This window comes from Poecile atricapillus, chromosome W (assembly GCF_030490865.1).
Source record: "Poecile atricapillus isolate bPoeAtr1 chromosome W, bPoeAtr1.hap1, whole genome shotgun sequence".
NCBI classification, from domain to species: Eukaryota; Metazoa; Chordata; class Aves; order Passeriformes; family Paridae; genus Poecile; species Poecile atricapillus.
In genome coordinates, this window is record NC_081288.1 from 1,313,272 (window position 1) to 1,335,123 (window position 21,852).

General features: G+C 47.4%; 1 protein-coding gene across 1 annotated transcript in view; it reads right to left on the bottom strand.

The window, feature by feature from the left end:
- Positions 1 to 21,852, bottom strand: part of LOC131591351 (SH3 and multiple ankyrin repeat domains protein 3-like) — a 161,916-nt gene that overhangs the window by 98,075 nt on the left and 41,989 nt on the right. Inside the window, 8 exon segments of the mRNA XM_058861926.1 lie at positions 3,110 to 3,176; positions 4,681 to 4,758; positions 7,441 to 7,557; positions 10,654 to 10,821; positions 12,259 to 12,410; positions 14,449 to 14,557; positions 17,158 to 17,229; positions 18,529 to 18,732. Coding sequence (XP_058717909.1) covers positions 3,110 to 3,176; positions 4,681 to 4,758; positions 7,441 to 7,557; positions 10,654 to 10,821; positions 12,259 to 12,410; positions 14,449 to 14,557; positions 17,158 to 17,229; positions 18,529 to 18,732 — 967 coding nt within the window.

The window sequence follows — 21,852 nt, forward strand, 5'->3', positions numbered from 1 at the left end:
GGTTGGAAATTTCCACCAGGGTCATCCCGATGGGAAATGGGGTCAAAATGATGGAATTTTGGAGCCAGAAGAATCGGAAAGTTCCACCTGGGCCATCCCAAGGGAAATTTGGGTCAAAATGATGGAATTCCAAAGACTTTAGGGGTTGGAGAATCCCACCAGGGTCATCCCGATGGGAAGGCGGGGAAGGAGCTGGGAATGGCCCAGAGGGGAAAAGGGAAAAAGTGTTTTCCAAACTGGAGAATTCCCAGATTGGAGAATTCCCACATTTCCCAAACTGGAGAATTCCCAGATTGGAGAATTCCTACATTTTCCAGACTGGAGAATTCCCAGACCGGAGAATTCCCACATTTTCCAGATTGGAGAATTCCCAGACCGGAGAATTCCCACATTTCCCAAACTGGAGAATTCCCATGGAATGTCCTGAACTGGAGAATTCCCACATTTCCCAGACTGGAGAATTCCCAGGATATTTCCTGAACCGGAGAATTCCCACATTTCCCAGATCAGAGAATTCCCAGGGAATTTCCCAGACTGGAGAATTCCCACATTTCCCAAACTGGAGAATTCCCATGGAATTTCCCAGATCAGAGAATTCCCAGGATATTTCCCAAACCGGAGAATTCTCATGGAATCTCCCAGACTGAAGAATTCCCACATTTCCCAGACTGAAGAATTCCCATGGAATTTCCCAGACTGGAAAATTCCCACATTTCCCAGACTGGAGAATTCCCACATTTCCCAGACTGGAGAATTCCCACATTTCCCAGACTGAAGAATTCCCATGGAATGTCCTGAACTGGAGAATTCCCACATTTCCCAGATCAGAGAATTCCCACATTTCCCAGACTGGAGAATTCCCACATTTCCCAAACTGGAGAATTCCCATGGAATTTCCCAGATCAGAGAATTCCCAGGATATTTCCCAAACCGGAGAATTCCCACATTTCCCAGACCGGAGAATTCCCAGGATATTTCCCAAACCAGAGAATTCTCATGGAATCTCCCAGACTGAAGAATTCCCACATTTCCAAGACTGAAGAAATTCCCACATTTCCCAGACTGGAGAATTCCCATGGAATTTCCCAAATTGAAGAATTCCCACATTTCCCAGACTGGAGAATTCCCATGGAATTTCCCAAACTGAAGAATTCCCACATTTCCCAAACTGGAGAATTCCCATGGAATTTCCCAGATCAGAGAATTCCCATGATATTTCCCAGACCGGAGAATTCCCAGGATATTTCCCAAACCAGAGAATTCTCATGGAATCTCCCAGACTGAAGAATTCCCACATTTCCCAGACTGGACAATTCCCATGGAATCTCCCAGAGTGGAAAATTCCCAGGGCATTTCCTGAACTGGAGAATTCCCACATTTCCCAGACGGGAGAATTCCCACATTTTCCAGACTGGAGAATTCCCATGGAATCTCCCAGACTGGAGAATTCCCAGGGCATTTTCCAGACTGGAAAATTCCCAGACTGGAGAATTCCCAGACTGGAGAATTCCCACATTTCCCAGACTGGAGAATTCCCACATTTCCCAGACTGGAGAATTCCCATGGAATGTCCTGAACTGGAGAATTCCCACATTTCCCAGACTGGAGAATTCCCAGGATATTTCCTGAACCGGAGAATTCCCACATTTCCCAGACTGAACAGGAAGTTCCAGCTCTACCCAAGGCTCCAGATCCCGAAAAAAACCTGGATGAGCCTGGAATTCCCCTGGAATTCTCCCGCCCTTCCTCCCCCTGCTCTGGGATCACCAAATCCCACCCCGAGCCTGCAATTCCCACCGGGAATCCCACGGGAAGAGCTCCATTCCCACCCCAATCCCAACAAATTCCCTCTTTTGCCATTCCTTATTCCCAGAAAACCCCGGGATAAGGACACTCGGCTCCTCCCTGAATTCCAAACCCAATTTCCAAACCCCGGGAAGCTCCCGGCGGGACCAGCTGGACCCGCTGGGATCGGAATTAGTTTGGAATTCTTCCCTGACCTATTTTATCCGGAGCTGATTCCCGACAGCTTTTCCTGCTTTTTTTGGGAATTTTTCCAAGGAAAATCACGGAGCCGCTCGGCGCCAGGTGCGGATTCCAACCGAGGGGAATTTAGGTCGGGATTTTGGAGGTCGTTCATTCCCAAACTTTTTTTTTTGTCTTGGATTAATTCCGTGACCTTGCGGGCAAAGGAATTCTCAGGCTCTTCCCAAAAAAATCCTTTCCCGGTTTTTCTATCCCCACCCCAAATTCCCGGTTTTGGATATCGGGAATAAGGAACTGGGAAAGGAAAAAAAATTGGGATAAAGGATTTTTGTGAATTCCCTAAGAAGCGATCCCTGTTTTCCTTCATTTCAACATTTTCATGGAATTCCGGGAATTCCGATTCCTTCAATCCCATCCAATCCCTCCCAGCCTGCCCCAACCTTGGGGATGGAATTCCAGGGATCCGGGAGCAGCCACAGGGAATTTTCTGGGAATTCTGTGCCAGGCAGGAATTTTTTTTCCCGGAATTCTTTTTCCAGCTGCTGATCCCATGCTGACTCCATGCCGGGAATTCCCATCGCCCCCTCCACCGGCACCTCCGGATCCGGGAATTCCTCAGGATAATCCAAGGAAACTCCACAAGTGGGGATTTGATTCCTGATCCATTTTTCCCCTGGAATTTCTCCCAAGGGAAAGCAGATCCGAAGCACCAAAATTCCCAAAATATTCCTTAAAAAACCCCGAATCCAACCAGAACCACCCCGGCTTTGCTCCTATTCCCAGAGGATTTTCCCTCCTCGCCCCAAATCCCAGGATTTTGGGAATGAAATCCCTCAGAGACGCGAAAAATCGGGATTTTACAGCGGAGCCTTTCCAGGATAATTCCAGAGTTTGGGAATGTCGGCCCGGCCGGGAAAACCGGAATCCCACGGGAATCTCTCGGACATTTCCAAGATCCAAAGCAGCTGCAGCTTCCGTGGATGCAACACCGGGAAAATCCACGGATACAACACCGGGAAAAATCCGGGAAAAATCCAGGAAAACCCCCCCAATCCATCCCTGGGATCCACAGGGAAAAAAAAAAAACGGGAAAACCGGGAAAACCGGGAAAAATCCAACTCACCGACATCGGATTCTTTGTGGGTTTTGATGATTTCCGCCAGCTCGAAATTCCCTGCGATGATGGCCACCTGGAAAAGAGCCGGAAAACCGGGATGAACCGCTCCGGAGCTTCCATATGGATGGGAGCAGCTGCTTTCCATGGAAAGCCAAGGATTCCGCAGCCTCGGATCATCCGGGAATTCCGGGACAGAGTTTGGGGAGGGTTTGGGTGGCCCCGGCTTGGGGATGATCCCTGTTCCCTGGAATTCCCGGATTCCGGCTGGGAATTGATCCCTAAAGCCCGGAATGTTCCCGTGGTGTTGGGTTTGGGGGAAAATCCTGGGATTTTTAAGAGGTTTGGGATCGGCCGCTCCAGCTGGATTTGGTGTTGGTTTGGGGGCGGCGGATGAAGGGTTTGGGAACTTTTCCAGGGATTGGGAATGTCCTGGGAAGCCTCTTCCTGATGGGAGGGGGTTTTCCAGCTCCCAAATTCCCAAGTTTCCAAATCCTCAAATCCTCAATTCCCCGAATCCCAAAGTGCCCAAATCCCAAAATTCCTCATTCTCCAAGTCCCTAAATTCTCAGATCCCCAATTCCTCAAATCCCTGAATCCTGAAGTCTCAAAATTCCCAAATTCTCAAATCCTCAAATCCTTAAAATGCCAAATCCCAAAGTCCCCAAGTCCCTAAATTCCCAAGTCCCCACACCCTCAAATCCCAAAATTCCTAAAATCCCCAAATTCCTAATTCCTCAAATCCCCAAATCCTGAAGTTTTCAATTCCCCAAATCCCCAAATTCCCAAATCCCCAAATCCCTCATTCTCCAGTCCCCAAATCCTTAAATCCCCAATTCCCCAGATCCCAAAATTCCCCCAATCCCTAAATCCTCAATTCCCCAATTCCCCAAATCCCCAAATCCCCAAATCCCTAAATCCTTAAATCCCCAAATCCCCAAGTGCCCAAATCTCCAAATCCCCAAATTCCCAAATCTTCTCAGGATTCTGCCCTTTTTCCAAGGATTCTGCTCCTTTTCCAAGGATTCTGTTCCTTTTCCCAGGATTCTGCTCCTTTTCTGAGGATTCTGCCTCTTCTCCAAGTATTTTTCCCCTTTTTCCAAGGATTCTGCTCCTTTTCCCAAGGATTCTCCTCCTTTTTCCAAGGATTTTGCTCCTTTTCCAGGGATTCTGCCCCTTTTCCAAGAATTCTGTTCCTTTTCCCAGGATTTTGTGCCCCTTCTCCAAGGATTCTGCCCCTTTTCCCAAGGATTCTGCCCCTTTTCCCAAGGATTCTGCCCCTTTTCCCAGGATTCTGTTCCTTTCCCAAGGATTTTTCCCCTTTTCCCAAGGTTTTTTCCCCTTTTCCAAGGATTCTACCCCATTTCCCAAGGATTTTGCCCATTTTCTAAGCATTCTGCCCCTTTTCCAAGGATTCTGCCCCTTTTCCATGGATTCCCCTCCATCCCAACCATCCCCATCCCAAAAACCCCCACCAACTTCCCCTTCCCACCTCCGTATCCCACAAAACCCCCACATTCCCATCCTTTTCCCGGAATTCCATGGGAATTCCCATGGGAATTCCCGGGAATTCTGCTCACCTGGAACGCCGTCTGGCTGTTGTAATTCCGGATTTCCTTGCTGGCTCCTCGGAAGAGGAGAACCCGGGCACAGCTTTCCTGGGAATGAAAAAAAAAAAACCAGGAAAAACGGGGAATTAGACCAGGATTGGGAGAAATGGATCCGGAAAATTCTTTGGGAAGAGGGAGGATGAGAATTCCCTAAGGATTCGGTGTTCCCGACCCTAAAGGGAGCAAGTTATGGAATCATGGAATTCCGTGATTCGGTTGGAAGGAATATTTGGGATCATCCAGATCCAAATTCCAAGGATTGTGCCCCTTTTCCAAGGATTCTCTCCATTCTCCCAAGATTCTGCCCCTTTTCCAAGGATTCTGCCCCTTTTCCCAAGATTCTCCCCCTTTTCCCAGGATTCTGCCCCTTTTCCAAGGATTCTCTCCCTTTTCCAAGGATTCTCTCCCTTTTCCAAGGATTCTGCTCCTTTTCCAAGGATTCTGCTCCTTCTTCAAGGATTCTGCCCCTTTTTCCCAGGATTCTGCCCTTTTCCCAAGGATTCTCTCCCTTTTCCAAGGATTCTGCTCCTTTTCCCAAGGATTTTTCCCCTTTTCCAAGGATTCTCTCCATTCTCCCAGGATTCTGCCCCTTCTCCAAGGATTCTGCCCCTTTTCCCAAGATTATCCCCCTTTTCCCAGGATTCTGCCCCTTTTTCCAAGGATTCTGCCCCTTTTTCCAAGGATTTTTCCCCTTTTCCAAGGATTCTACTCCTTTCCCAAGGATTCTGCCTCTTTTTCCAAGGATTCTGCCCCTTTTCCAAGGATTTTTCCCCTTTTCCAAGGATTCTGCCCCTTTTCCAAGGATTCTCTCCGTTCTCCCAAGAATCTGCTCCTTTTCCCAAGGATTCTGCTCCTTTTTCCAAGGATTCTGCTCCTTGTCCAAGGATTCTGCTCCTTCTTCAAGGATTCTGCCCCTTTTTCCCAGGATTCTGCCCTTTTCCCAAGATTATCCCCCTTTTCCCAGGATTCTGCCCCTTTTTCCAAGGATTCTGCTCCTCCCATGGGAATCCAAGGGATGAAACCCTGGAATGTTCCCTTGGGAAATCCCAAACCCGGCTGGGACAGGAACGGGAACGGCCTCATCCCAGGCCAGGGATGGATTCCCCCTCTGGATTTGGGAATGTTGATCCAGGAGATTCCCAGGGTGGTGTCGCCTCCCCCGTGATGTCCCTGTCCCTGTCCCTGTCCCATCCCATCAATCCCAACAATCCTATGGATCCCAACAATCCCATGGATCCCATCCCATCAATCCCATCCCATCAATCCCATCCCATCAATCCCATTGATCCCATGGATCCCATCCCATTCCATTCATCCTACGGATCCCATCAATCCCATGGATCCCATCAATCTGATCAATCCCATCCCATCAATCCCATTGATCCCACTGATCCCATGGATCCCATCCCATTCCACGGATCCCATCAATCCCATCAATCCAAACAATCCCATCAATCCCATCGATCCCATCGGTCCCATTGATCCCATCCATCCATCCCATCAACCCCATCTCATCCTAATAATCCCATCCCATGGATCCCATGGATCCAATCCCATCCCATTGATCCCATGGATCCCATTGATCCCATGGATCCCATCAATCCAATCAATCCCATCCCATCAATGCCATGGATCCCATGGATCTCATGGATCCCATCAATCCCATTGATCCCACGGATCTTATCCCATTCCATTGATCCCATTGATCCCATCAATCCAATCAATCCCATCCCATCAACCCCATCTCATCCCAATAATCCCATCCCATGGACCCCATGGATCCCATGGATCCCATCCCATTCCATTCATCCTACGGATCCCATCAATCCCATGGATCCCATCAATCTGATCAATCCCATCCCATCAATCCCATTGATCCCACTGATCCCATGGATCCCATCCCATTCCACGGATCCCATCAATCCCATCAATCCAAACAATCCCATCAATCCCATCGATCCCATCGGTCCCATTGATCCCATCCATCCATCCCATCAACCCCATCTCATCCTAATAATCCCATCCCATGGATCCCATGGATCCAATCCCATCCCATTGATCCCATGGATCCCATTGATCCCATGGATCCCATCAATCCAATCAATCCCATCCCATCAATGCCATGGATCCCATGGATCTCATGGATCCCATCAATCCCATTGATCCCACGGATCTTATCCCATTCCATTGATCCCATTGATCCCATCAATCCAATCAATCCCATCCCATCAACCCCTTCTCATCCCAATAATCCCATCCCATGGACCCCATGGATCCCATGGATCCCATCCCACCCCATCCCATCAATCCCATCCCATCCCATGGATCCCAGCAATCCTATGGATCCCATCCCATCCATCCCATCAGTTCCATGGATCCCACCAATCCCATCAATCCCATGGATCCCATTGATCCCATAGATCTCGTGGATCCCACCCCATCAATCCCATCCATCCCATGGATCCTGTTGATCCCATGGATCCCATGGATCCCATCCCACCAATCCCACAGATCACACTGATCCCATTGATCCCATAGATCTCGTGGATCCCATCCCATCCCACCAATCCCATTGATCCCATGGATCCCATCCCACCAATCCCACAGATCCCAATGATCCCACCAATCCCTTCGATCCCATAGATCCCATGGATCCCATGGATCCCATCCCACCAATCCCCCGCATCCCGCCGATGATCCCACGGATCCCGGGATTCCCGGGATTCCCACCTGGTTGTAGAGGGCGCAGAGGTGCAGGGCGGTGTTTCCCGAGGCGTTCTGCGCTGCCATGTCGGCCCCGTAGAACAGGAGATGCTCCAGGTGCTGCACGTGTCCATAGCGACACGCCTGCTCCGGAAAACCGGGAAAAAACGGGGAAAAACGGGAAAAAAACGGGAAAAAAACGGGAAAAAACGGGAAAAAACGGGAAAAAAAGGGAAAAAAAGGGAAAAAAAAGGAAAAAAAACGGGAATCAGGGAGAGGCCAGAACGGGAAAAATTCCCCCCGAAATGAAAAAATTAAATAAAAAATCTCCTGCTGGATCCAGCTTTGGAAAGTTGGAATTCCGTGGGAATGGAATTATGGAATTCCACCTGGATCCCATCCGTGAGCAGCAGGAGAAGCCAACCCTCAGCCCCAAGGGATGGAACCACCCCACCCATGAGCACCAGGAGAACGTTCCCAGGGCTGGATCCCGTCCCTCTGGATCCCATTCCGCCTGCTGGATCTCCATCAATGGCCACCAGGAGAACATTCCCACGCCTGGATCCCACCCCTCTGGATCCCACCTGCTGGATCTCCTGCCAGCCCCACCCATGGCCACCAGGACAACATTCCCAAGGAGCACCAAGAGAACATTCACAGAATCCAACCCTCAATCCCAGAGATGGAACCACTCCATCCATGAGCACCAGGAGAACATTCCCATCCCAGAAGATTCCACCTGCTGGATCTCCTGTCAGCCCCACCCATGGCCACCAGGAGAACATTCCCAGAATCCAACCCCAGGTATGGAACCACCCAATCCATGAGCACCAGGAGAACATTCCTGCACCTGGATCCCATCCCTGCAAATCCTGTCCCACCTGCTGGATCTCCATCCATGAGCACCAGGAGAACATTCCCAAGGAGCACCAAGAGAACATTCCCAGGGCTGGATCCCATTCCAGCAGATCCCACCTGGTGGATCTCCACCCATGGCCACCAGGAGAACATTCCCACCTGGTGGATCTCCTGCCAGCCCCACCCATGGCCACCAGGAGAACATTCCCAGAATCCAACACTCAACCCCAAGGATGGAACCATCCAATCCATGGCCACCAGGAGAACATTCCCACCCCTCTGGATCCCAGCTGGTGGATCTCCTGCCAGCCCCACCCATGGCCACCAGGAGAACATTCCCATCCCAGCAGGTCCCACCTGGTGGATCTCCTGCCAGCCCCACCCAGCAGATCCCACCTGGTGGATCTCCATCCATGAGCACCAGGAGAACATTCCCACCCCAGCAGATCCCACCTGCTGGATCTCCTGCCAGCCCCACCAGGAGAACATTCCCACCTGGTGGATCTCCTGCCAGCCCCACCCATGGCCACCAGGACAACATTCCCAGAATCCAACCCCAGGTATGGAACCACCCAATCCATGAGCACCAGGAGAACATTCCCATCCCAGCAGGTCCCACCTGCTGGATCTCCTGCCAGCCCCACCCATGGCCACCAGGAGAACATTCCCAAGGAGCACCAAGAGAACAATCCCAGAATCCAACCCTCAATCCCAAGGATGAAACCATCCAATCCATAAGCACCAGGAGAACATTCCTGCACCTGGATCCCATCCCTGCAAATCCTGTCCCACCTGCTGGATCTCCATCCATGAGCACCAGGAGAACATTCCCACCTGGTGGACCTCCTGCCAGCCCCACCAGGAGAAGATTCCCACCTGCTGGATCTCCACCCATGGCCACCAGGAGAAAATTCCCACCTGATGGATCTCCTGCCAGCCCAACCAGGAGAACATTCCCACCTGGTGGATCTCCTGCCATCCCATCCCAGCAGGTCCCACCTGGTGGATCTCCTGCCAGCCCCACCCATGGCCACCAGGAGAACCTTCCCATCCCAGCAGGTCCCACCTGGTGGATCTCCTGCCAGCCCCATCCATGAGCACCAGGAGAAGATTCCCACCTGGTGGATCTCCTGCCAGCCCCACCCAGCAGATGCCACCTGGTGGATCTCCTGCCAGCCCCATCCATGAGCACCAGGAGAACATTCCCACCTGGTGGATCTCCACCCATGACCACCAGGAGAAGATTCCCACCTGCTGGATCTCCTGCCATCCCATCCCAGCAGGTCCCACCTGGTGGATCTCCTGCCAGCCCCACCAGGAGAAGATTCCCACCTGCTGGATCTCCTGCCATCCCATCCCAGCAGGTCCCACCTGGTGGATGTCCTGCCATCCCATCCCAGCAGGTCCCACCTGGTGGATCTCCGTCCATGAGTGCCAGGAGAACATTCCTATCCTAGCAGATCCCACCTGCTGGATCTCCGTCAATGGCCACCAGGAGAAGATTCCCACCTGCTGGATCTCCTGCCAGCCCCATCCATGAACACCAGGAGAACATTCCCATCCCAGAAGATCCCACCTGCTGGATCTCCATCAATGGCCACCAGGAGAACATTCCCATCCCATCAGGTCCCACCTGGTGGATCTCCTGCCAGCCCCATCCATGAACACCAGGAGAACATTCCCATCCCAGAAGATCCCACCTGGTGGATCTCCTGCCAGCCCCACCCATGGCCACCAGGAGAATATTCCCACCTGGTGTATCTCCTGCCAGCCCCACCAGGAGAAGATTCCCACCTGGTGGATCTCCTGCCATCCCATCCCAGCAGGTCCCACCTGCTGGATCTCCTGCCATCCCATCCCAGCAGGTCCAACCTGGTGGATCTCCTGCCAGCCCCACCAGGAGAAGATTCCCACCTGGTGGATCTCCTGCCATCCCATCCCAGAAGATCCCACCTGGTGGATCTCCTGCCAGCCCCATCCATGAACACCAGGAGAACATTCCCATCCCAGCAGGTCCCACCTGGTGGATCTCCTTCCAGCCCCATCCATGAACACCAGGAGAACATTCCCACCTGGTGGATCTCCTGCCATCCCACCCCATCAGGTCCCACCTGGTGGATCTCCTGCCAGCCCCACCAGGAGAAGATTCCCACCTGGTAGATCTCCTGCCATCCCATTCCAGAAGATCCCACCTGGTGGATCTCCTGCCAGCCCCATCCATGAACACCAGGAGAACATTCCCATCCCAGCAGGTCCCACCTGCTGGATCTCCACCCATGGCCACCAGGAGAACATTCCCACCTGGTGGATCTCCTGCCATCCCATCCCAGCAGGTCCCACCTGGTGGATCTCCTGCCAGCCCAACCAGGAGAACATTCCCACCTGGTGGATCTCCTGCCAGCCGTTCTCGTCCAGGCAGCCCAGGCGCGCTCTCTCGTGCAGCAGCAGCTCGCAGCAGTAGGGGTCTCCTCCCACCAGGGCGCTGTGGTAGAGCGGGGTCAGCCCCCGGCTGTCCCGGTAATCCGGGGACGCCCCCAGGTCCAGCAGAGTCTGCCCGGAAAAACGGGAAAAGCCGGGAAAAATTCCCAATGGGGGTGAGGAAATGGGGAGAGGGAATGGGGAGGGAAAAAATGAGGGAGGGGAAAAAGGAGGAGAGGGAAATCTGGGAATGGGGAGGGGAAAAGGAGGGAAAAAAGGAGGGAAGAATAGAAGGGAAAAAAGAGGGGAAAAGGAGGGAAAAGGAGGGAAGAATGGAAGGAAAAAATGAGGGAAAAAGGAGGGAAAAAGGAGGGAAAAGGAGGGAAAAAAAGAGGGAGGGGAAAAAGGAGGAAAGGGAAATCTGGGAATGGGGAGGGGAAAAGGAGGGAAAAGGAGGGAGGGAGGGAAAAAAGTAGGGAAGAATGGAAGGAAAAAATGAGGGAAAAAGGAGGGAAAAGGAGGGAAAAAAGGAGGGAGGGAGGGGAAAAAAAGTAGGAAAGGGAAATATGGGAATGGGGAGGGAAAAAGGAGGGGAAAAGGAGGGAGGGAGGGAAAAAATGAGGGAAAAAGGAGGGAAAGGGAGGGAGGGAGGGAGGGAGGGAGGGAGGGAGGGAGGGAGGGAGGGAGGGAGGGAGGGAGGGAGGGAGGGAGGGAGGGAGGGAGGGAGGGAGGGAGGGAGGGAGGGAGGGAGGGAGGGAGGGAGGGAGGGAGGGAGGGAGGGAGGGAGGAAAGGGAAATCTGGGAATGGGGAGGGAAAAAGGAGGGAAAAGGAGGGAAAAGGAGGGAAGGGAAATCTGGGAAAAGGAGGGAAAAGGAGGGAGAGAGGGAAATCTGGGAATGAGGAGGGAGGGAAGGAGGGAAAAAGGAAGGAGACAGGGAAGGAGAAAAGGAGGGAAGAAAGGAGGAAAGGAAAGGAAAGGAAAGGAAAGGAAAGGAAAGGAAAGGAAAGGAAAGGAAAGGAAAGGAAAGGAAAGGAAAGGAAAGGAAAGGAAAGGAAAGGAAAGGAAAGGAAAGGAAAGGAAAGGAAAGGAAAGGAAAGGAAAGGAAAGGAAAGGAAAGGAAAGGAAAGGAAAGGAAAAGGAAAAGGAAAAAAGGAAAAGGAAAAGGAAGAGGAAAAGGGAAAGGAAAAAAGGAAAAGGAAAAGAAAAAGGAGAAAAGGAAAACGAAAAGGAAAAGGAAAAGGAAAAGGAAAAGGAAAAGGAAAAGGAAAAGGAAAAGGAAAAGGAGAAAAGGAAAAGGAGAAAAGGAAAAGGAAAAGGAAAAAAAGGAAAAGGAAAAGGAAAAGGAAAAGGAAAAGGAAAAGGAAAAGGAAAAGGAAAAGGAAAAGGAGAAAAGGAAAAGGAAAGATGAAAAAAAAAAGGAAAAGGAAAAGGAAAAGGAAAAGGAAAAGGAAAAGGAAAAGGAAAAGGAAAAGGAAAAGGAAAAAGGGAAAGGAAAAGGAAAAGGAAAAGGAGAAGGAAAAGCGGGAATGCCATCGGAAAAGCGGGAATGGCCGATCCCGGCACTGACCAGCAGCGCCGCGTGGTTCCGGCACCTCACGGCTTTGTGCAGCGCCGTCATTCCCTCGCGGGTGCGGAAATCCAGGTGGGCTCCGCCGTTCCGTAGCGCTTTGATCATCTCGGAGCTGAGCTCCAGCTGCGCCGCCGCCGTCAGCGGACACTCTGCGGGAACACGGGAATGCCGTGGGAGAGCCGGGAATTTTTCCATGGAAAGGGACTTGGTTGTGGATGCCCAGGGGGGGTTTGGAGTTGCCAGGAGCGGAGGAATCCAAGGAATTCCGGGATAGGGCTCGGCTTGGAATTTTTTGCCCGGTAATTCCGTGGGATTTGGAGGAGTGGAATTCCAAGGTCATCTCATCCCTATCCGTGAGGACATTCCCATCCTATTCCAAGGGCAGGGATAATTCCTGCAATTCCGGGTGATCCAAGATTTCCTTGGACATTCCCGGGATCCAGGGGCAGCCCCAGCTGCTCTGGGAATTCCAGCCCAGCTGGGAATTCCCAATTCCCAAAATCCCACCCCCATCTCCCCTTTCCCAGGGAATTCCCTCCATTCCCAGCTCTCCCAGCCTGGCATTGGATCCAAAGGAATTTTGGGATCCAGGGGTTTCCCTGGGAATCTCAGCACTGCAGGAAGGGTCTCCCTTCCCTTTTCCAGCCCCAACTTCCAGAAAAATCCCTCGGGATGGACCCAGAGCCTCCCAAATTCCCAAATCCCGGAATGGTTTGGGATGGGATCCAGGGACCTTCAATCCCATCCCATTCCAATCCCACCATCCCAGGCTGCTCCAACCCTTCCTTGGACATTCCTGGGATCCAGGGGCAGCCCCAGCTGCTCTGGGAATTCCATTCCAGCCGGGAATTCCCAATTCCCAAATTCCCCTTTTCCAATCTGGATCCATTCCCTGTGTCCTGTCCCTCCAGGCCTTTCCCAAATCCCGGCTCTCCTGGAGCCCCTGGAATGTTCTGGAAGCTCTCCTTGGATCCTTCCCTTCTCCAGAGGAACATTCCCAGATTTCTGGCTCCAGGTCCCTTTCCCTCCCCCATTCCCAATTTTTCCCCCCTCGTTATTTCAGGGATTTTTTAAATCCTCCTTTCTCATCCCAACATTTTCCTGGCCCCGCCGTCCCTTGTTAAAATATCCAAGGATTTTCTTTTCTCCCTTTTCCCACTTTTTTCCTCTCCGACAAAACCATCCCTGGGGTTCTGCTTTCATTCCAGAACAACGGAAACTTCTCCCGGATCCGGGGATTTTTTTTATTCCCGATTTTTTTTCAATGTCCCCACAGGAATCAACTGTGGAATTTTTTTTTTTTAGGGCTTTTTCATCCCTTTCAAATCCCGGGAAACTTTCCTGGAATATTTTCCCAGCGACCCCGAAACGGGAACAGCCTCAAACAGGGCTGGAAACGCTTCCCAAAGTGGATTTTTCCCTATTTTTCCATCCAAGGAGAGCCGGGAAAATGGGAATAAATCCTTGAAGGAGTTTAAAACTCTTCCCAAATTCCATTAAAATGGAGATTCCCAAGGTTTGGGATCCATGGGATCAGCTCAGGTTTTCCAAGGAAGATCTGGGGATTTTATGGCTCATCCCAGTTTTATTCCCAGTCTAGGAATGGGATTAAATCCTGCAGAAAAATATTTTTCCAAGTCGGATTTTCCATTTTTTCCATTTTTTTCCACGGGATCACTCCCAAAAATTCCAGCAGGAAAATTCCCGGTTCATTCCCACCCTGCTCCAGGCCCGGGCTTCCCAGAATTCCACGGCAAACAAACCAACATTCCCAAAAAAAACCCCCAAAACTCCCAATCCAGGAATTTCGGAGAGATTCCAATCCCTTCATTTCTCCAAATCCCATGGAATTGCCAAAGCTGGAAAAGGCCGGGATGGGAAACGGGAAAGGGAAAATATTCCAAGAGGAGAAATGTGGGATCGTGTCCCGCCGGAACCTGGAACAGACCGGGAAGAATTATCCCAAAAAAAGCCACATTCCCAAAATCCTCAAAAAAATGGGAATTACGCCGTAAAACCCCCCCCAAAAAACGGGAATTACGCCGTAAACCCCCCCCAAAAAATGGGAATTACGCCGTAAACCCCCCAAAAAAACACCGGGATAGAGCGGAAAAAATTCCAGAGGAAATCCCGAAGGGATTCCGGGAATGTCGAGCTCCCGAATCCAAAGGAAAAGTTGGAACTGACCTCCGGTGTCGGGATCGTGGAAGTTGGGATCCAGCCCCTTCTCCAACAGCCGGGAAACCTTCTCCGAGTTCAGCATCTGCACGTATTCCATGAATTTCTTCAGATTCGCCTGGATCCGGGAAAAAACCGCGGCGTCAACATCCCGAAAATCCCGGGAAAAACCGCCCCGGATGGGGGGGGGAGACATCCCGAAAAATCCGAGGAAAATCGGGATAAGGCGACGGAATTCCGACCCAAATCCGGGTGGAAAATTCTCCTTCCGGACTTTTCTCAAGTTGGGATTGGCGGGAATTCAGAATCCCAAATTTTGGGGTTGGAATTTGGTTCTGCCGAGCCGGAATTCCCAAAGGTTTTCCCGGAATTCCTGAATTATTGGGATTTTTCCCATTTTTTGGGGGGTTTTTTTATGGCTCGGTGAAGTAGTTTTTGAAATTCCTGGATTTTGGGAATTCAGAATCCCAAATTTTGGGGTTGGAATTTCCTTCTGCTGAGCCGGAATTCCCAAAGATTTTCCCGGAATTCCCAAATTTTGGGGATTTTTCCCATTTTTTTGTTTTTTTTTTTTATGGCTCGGTGACATCGTTTTTGAAATTCCTGGATTTTGGGAATTCAGAATCCCAAATTTTGGGGTTGGAATTTCCTTCTGCTGAGCTGGAATTCCCAAAGATTTTCCCGGAATTCCCAATTTTTGGGGATTTTTCCCATTTTTTTGGTTTGTTTTTTTTTATGGCTTGGTGAATTTGTTTTTAAAATTCCTGGATTTTGGGAATGGCTCCGGTGGGAAAATCCCATTCCCAGATTTCCAGGTTTTTCATTGGAGAAATTTTTTTTTTTCGGGAGTTTGTTTAAAAATCCGACTTTGGGAAAAAAATCCCAGAAAATCCCGGGAACTGAGGGGAAAAATTCGGGAAAAGCTCCAAGGAAATGGAGAAATCGAATCCGGATTTCACATCCAAGGGAAAAAAAATTCCAATTCCGACATTTCCCGCCTTAATTCCGTACGGAAAAATCCTTTTAGGGAGGGACGAATCCCAAAATTCCCTTTGGATTCGGAAGTTTTCCGGTTGGAAAATTGGGAAAAAAAAAACCTCGGGATGAGGTTTGGAAATTCCTTTGGAAGGGAATTCAGGAATTCTCATCCCATTCCAAGGGCTTGGGCTCTTCCCCTTATCCCAGGTTGTTCCAAAGATTCCAGGGATGAGGAAGATTCCTTGGAATTTCCGGATCATCCCCTGGGAATTCAGACTCCCAAATTTTGGGGTTGGAATTTCGTTCTCCCAAAAATTCCCAAAATATTTTCCTGGAATTCCCGAATCGTTGGGATTTTTCCTGGTTTTTTTTTTTATGGTGAAGTCGTTATGAAATTCCAGGATTCGGGAAAATCCCGGCTCTTCCATTCCCGGATTTCCAGGTTTTTTTCATTGGAGGATTTTTTTTTTTTTTAGGGAATTTTTTCAAAAAAAAAAAAAAAAAATTGGGAAAAATCCTGGAAAATCCCAAGAGCCGGAATTCAGGCCGGCCTTGCCCTTGGAGCAGGGAAAATCCGGAGCAAATCCATGGATCCGCCTCCGGCTCCCGGTAAACGGATTCATCGATCCCATAAAAAAGGGAAATTATGGATTTTCCACGGAGCCGCTGGAATTGGGCAGCTCCGCCCAGCGGGAATCTCCAGAGCGCCGGGAATCCTGGAATGGTTTGGGTGGGAAGAGACCTCAAATCCCGTCCTGATCCCAAAAATTCCAAGGGCAGGATTCCCTTTTCCAGCCCCAAATTCCCAGAAAAATCCCTCGGGGTGGATTCGGAGCTTCCCAAATCCCAGAATGGTTTGGGATGGGATCCAGGGATCTTCCATCCCATTCCAATCCCACAGTTCCAGGTGCTCCAAGATTTCCCTCGGACATTCCCGGGATCCAGGGGCGGCCCCAGCTGCTCTGGGAATTCCATTCCAGCCGGGAATTCCCAATTCCCAAAATCCCACCCCCATCTCCCCTTTCCCAGGGAATTCCCTCCATTCCCTCTCTCCAGCCCTGCCCCGGCTCCGCTCCAGGAAGGAATTTTGGGATCCAGGGGTTTCCCTGGGAATCTCAGCACTGCAGGAAGGGTCTCCCTTCCCTTTTCCAGCCCCAACTTCCAGAAAAATCCCTCGGGATGGATTCGGAGCCTCCCAAATCCCAGAATGGTTTGGGATGGGATCCGGGGACCTTCAATCCCATCCCATTCCAATCCCACCATCCCAGGCTGCTCCAAGCTTTCCTTGGCCATTCCCGGGATTCAGGGGCAGCCACAGCTGCTCTGGGAATCCCTCAGGGTTTCCTGGAATTCCAGGGCATTTCCATGGGATCTCCTGGGTTTTCCTGTGGGAATTCCATGGGAATTCCATGGGAATTCCGGGCTCACTCCCTCCTCCATTCGGGTTTTGGCGCTGCTTTGACAGGGATTCCTCGGGATATCCCGGAATTCCAGGCGTGGAGGGGTTTCCCAGGGATTTTCCATGGGATCTCCAGGGATTTCCATGGGAATTCCATGGGAATTCTGGTCTCATCCCCATTCCCACTCTGCTTTTGGCGCTGCTTCAACGGAATTCTGGGATTCCTCAGGATATCCCGGAATTCCGGGGCTGGAGGGGTTTCCCTGGGATTTTCCATGGGATCTCCGGGTTTTCCATGGGAATTCTGTGGGAATTCCGTGGGAATTCGGCGGCGGGCTCACCTTGGTGTGCAGCTTGGCGAACTGTTTGTCGTCCAGCAGCGGCTGGGAGTAAACGCGGCGCTTGTAGCGGAACTGCGGGAATGGGAATGGGGAGAGAAATCCGATTAAAATGGAATGGAATAAAATATAAAATAAAATAAAATGAAATGAAATGAAATAAAATGAAATAAAATAAAATAAAGTAAAATAAAATAAAATAAAATAAAATAAAATATAAAATAAATAAAATAAAATGAAATAAAATGAAATGAAATAAAACAAAATAAAATAAAATAAAGTAAAATGAAATAAAATATAAAATACAATAAAATAAAATAAAATAAAATATTAAATAAATAAGATAAAATAAAATAAAATAAAATAAAATAAAATAAAATAAAATAAAATAAAATAAGAAATAGAAATAGAAATCGAAATCGAAATAGAAATAGAAATAGAAATAGAAATAGAAATGAAAATAAAAATAAAAATAAAAATAAAAACAAAAATAAAAAATAAAATAAAATGGAATAAAATAAAATAAAATAGAAAATAGAAAATAAGAGAAAATAAAATAAAATATACAATATGAAATATAAAATAGGAAATAAAAAATAAAATAAAAAAATAAAATAAAAAACAAAATAAAAAATAAAATATATAAAATAAAATATAAAATAAAATACAATAAAATAAAACAAAACAAAACAAAATAAAACAAAACAAAACAAAGCAAAATAAAATAAAATATAACGTAAAATGGAATAAAATAAAATGGAATAATATAAAATGGAATAATATAAAATGGAATAAAATAAAATGGAATAAAATAAAATAAAATAAAATAAAATAAAATAGAAAATAGAAAATAAGAGAAAATAAGAGAAAATAAAATAAAATATACAATAGAAAATATAAAATAGGAAATAAAAAATAATATAAAAAAATTAAATAAAAAACAAAATAAAAAATAAAATATATAAAATAAAATATAAAATAAAATACAATAGAATAGAACAAAACAAAACAAAATAAAACAAAACAAAACAAAGCAAAATAAAATAAAATAAAATGGAATAAAATGGAATAAAATAAAATGGAATAAAATGGAATAAAATGGAATAAAATGGAATAAAATAAAATAAAATAAAATAAAATAAAATAAAATAAAATAAAATAAAATAAAATAAAATAAAATAAAATAAAATAAAATAAAATAAAATAACATAAAATAAAATAGAATAAAATAAAATAAAATAAAATAAAATAACATAAAATAAAATAAAATAAAATAAAATTAATTTAAATTAAAATAAAATTAAAATTAATATTAAACTAAATCAAACTAAATCAACCAAAACCAAACCAAACCCAGCCCCAACCACGTCCCACCTCCAGGTAGGGTCCCGGCATTCCCGTTCCCAGGGGATATTCCCGCAGCAGCCGCTCCTCATCCAGGAATTTCCCGGCGCGGCCGTTGAAGGGCGGCTGGAAGAGGCCGTAGTTGAGCACGTCCGAGAGGCTGTGGCTGAGCGCGCACAGCACGCGCTGCTTGGACACCCACACCGGAACGTCGGGGTTCAGCCGCAGACACTTCTGGAACCGCACGGGAAAAACGGGAATCAGGAGGGGAAAATCGGGAATTCGGGCCGGGAGCCGTGGAAAATGAGGAATTCCCACGTTTTTACGGGATTTTTTGGCTGAAAAATGGAATAAATTGGGATTTTTTTCCATTTTCTCCATTTCCCTTTGGAATTCCCAAGGTTTTTATGGCTGAAATTATTAAAAAAAGGAAAAAATTGGGATGTTCCCATTGGGAATTCCAAAGGGAAATGGAGAAACTGGGAAAGGAGAAATTCCCAAGGTTTTCCTGGATTTTTGGAGTAAAGTGAAGTGAGCTGAGCGCGCACAGCACGCGCTGCTTGGACACCCACACCGGAACGTCGGGGTTCAGCCGCAGACACTTCTGGAACCGCACGGGAAAACGGGAATCAGGACGGGAAAATCGGGAATGGGGGTCGGGAGCCGTGGAAAATGAGGAATTCCCATGTTTTTACGGGATTTTTTGGCTGAAAAATGGAATAAATTGGGATTTTTTTTCCATTTTCTCCATTTCCCTTTGGAATTCCCAGTGAAATTCCCATTTTTTTTTTTTTTATTTTTGTTAAAAATTTAGGCCATAAAAACCTTGGGAATTCCAAAGGGAAACTGAGGAAGAAAATGGGAATTCGTTGGGTTTTCCATGGGTATGGGGGAAAAGAAGGAGGGAAAGGGGAAAAAGGGGGTTGGGGTCAAAGGAAAGGAGAAATTCCCAAGGTTGTTATGGCTGAAATTATTAAAAAATGGAAAAATTTGGGATGTTCCCATTGGGAATTCCAAAGGGAAATGGAGAAAATGGGAATTCCAAAGGGAAACTGAGGAAGAAAACGGGAATTCATTGGCTTTTCCATGGAAATGATGGAGGGAAAGGGCGAGATGGAGGTTGGGGTCATGGAAAATGAGGAATTCTGAAGTTTTCGTGGGGTTTTTTTGGAGTAAAAATGGAAAAAATTGGGATATTGCCAGTGGGAACATCCCATTTTTTTTTAATTTTTTTTAATGATTTAAGCCATAAAAACATTGGGAATTCCAAAGGGAAATGGAGGAACTGGGACAGGAGAAATTCCCAAGGTTTTCCTGGATTTTTTTGAGTAAAGTGAAGTGAGCTGAGCGCGCACAGCACGCGCTGCTTGGACACCCACACCGGAACGTCGGGGTTCAGCCGCAGACACTTCTGGAACCGCACGGGAAAACGGGAATCAGGAGGGGAAAATCGGGAATGGGGGTCGGGAGCCGTGGGAAAGGAGAAATTCCCACGTTTTTACGGGATTTTTTTGGAGTGAAAATGAAAAAAAATGAGATTTTTTTTTCCATTTTCTCCATTTCCCTTTGGAATTCCCAGTGGAATTCCCATTTTTTTCTCATTTTTGTTAAAAATTTAAGCCATAAAAACCTTGGGAATTCCAAAGGGAAACTGAGGAAGAAAATGGGAATTCGTTGGGTTTTCCATGGGTATGGGGGAAAAGAAGGAGGGAAAGGGGAAAAAGGGGGTTGGGGTTATGGAAAATGAGGAATTCCCAAGGTTTTCCTGGTTTTCATTTAAAAAATTGAGAAAATTGGGATGTTCCCATTGGGAATTCCAAAGGGAAATGGAGAAAATGGGAATTCCAAAGGGAAACTGAGGAAAAAAATGGGAATTCATTGGGTTTTCCATGGGAATGAGGAGGGAAAAAGGGAAATGGAGTTTGGATTTATGGAAAATGAGAAATTCCCAAGGTTTTCCAGAATTTTTTTGGAGTAAAAATGTTGGGGTTCAGCTGCAGACACTTCTGGAACCGCACGGGAAAGCGGGAATCAGGAGGGGAAAATCGGGAATTGGGGTCAGGAGTCGTGGGAAAGGAGAAATTCCCATGGTTTTACGGGGTTTTTTTGGAGTGAAAGTGAAAAAAATGAGATTTTTTTTCCATTTTCTCCATTTCCCTTTGGAATTCCCAAGGTTTTTATGGCTGAAACTATTAAAAAAAGGAAAAAATTGGGATGTTCCCATTGGGAATTCCAAAGGGAAATGGAGGAACTGGGAATTTGTTGGGTTTTCCATGCAGCCGCAGACACTTCTGGAACGGCACCAAAAAATGGGAATCAGGAGGGAAAATCGGGAATGGGGGTTGGGGGTCGTGGAAAATGGGGAAATCCCATGTTTTTACAGGATTTTTTTGGAGGGAAAGTGAAAAAAATTGGGATTTTTTTTCCATTTTCTCCATTTCCCTTTGGAATTCCCAGTGGGAACATCCCAATTTTTTTCAATTTTTTTTTTTAATAATTTAAGCCACAAAAAACTTAGGAATTCCAAAGGGAAATTGAGGAAGAAAATGGGAATTCATTGGCTTTTCCATGGGAATGATGGAGGGAAAGGGGGAAATGGGGGTTGGGGTTATGGAAAATTGGGAATTCCCAAGGTTTTCCTGGATTTTTTTGGAGTAAAAATGTCGGGGTTCAGCCGCAGACACTTCTGGAACCGCACGGGAAAACGGGAATCAGGAGGGGAAAATCGGGAATGGGGGTCAGGGGTCATGGGAAAAGAGAAATTCCCATGGTTTTGTGGGGTTTTTTTGGACTGAAAGTAAAAAAAAATGAGATTTTTTTTCCATTTTCTCCATTTCCCTTTGGAATTCCCAAGGTTTTTATGGCTGAAATTATTAAAAAAGGGAGAAAATTGGGATGTTCCCATTGGGAATTCCAAAGGGAAATGGAGGAACTGGGAATTTGTTGGGTTTTCCATGCAGCCGCAGACACTTCTGGAACGGCACCAAAAAATGGCAATCAGGAGGGAAAATCGGGAATGGGGGTTGGGAGTCGTGGAAAATGGGGAATTCCCATGTTTTTACAGGATTTTTTTGGAGTTAAAGTGAAAAAAATTGGGATTTTTTTTCCATTTTCTCCATTTCCCTTTGGAATTCCCAGTGGAATTCCCATTTTTTTTTTCATTTTTGTTAAAAATTTAGGCCATAAAAACCTTGGGAATTCCAAAGGGAAACTGAGGAAGAAAATGGGAATTCATTGGGTTTTCCATGGAAATGATGGGGGGAAAGGGGGAAATGGGGAATGGGGTTATGGGAAAGGAGAAATTCCCAAGGTTTTCCTGGTTTTTATTAGAAAAATGTAAAAAATTGGGATGTT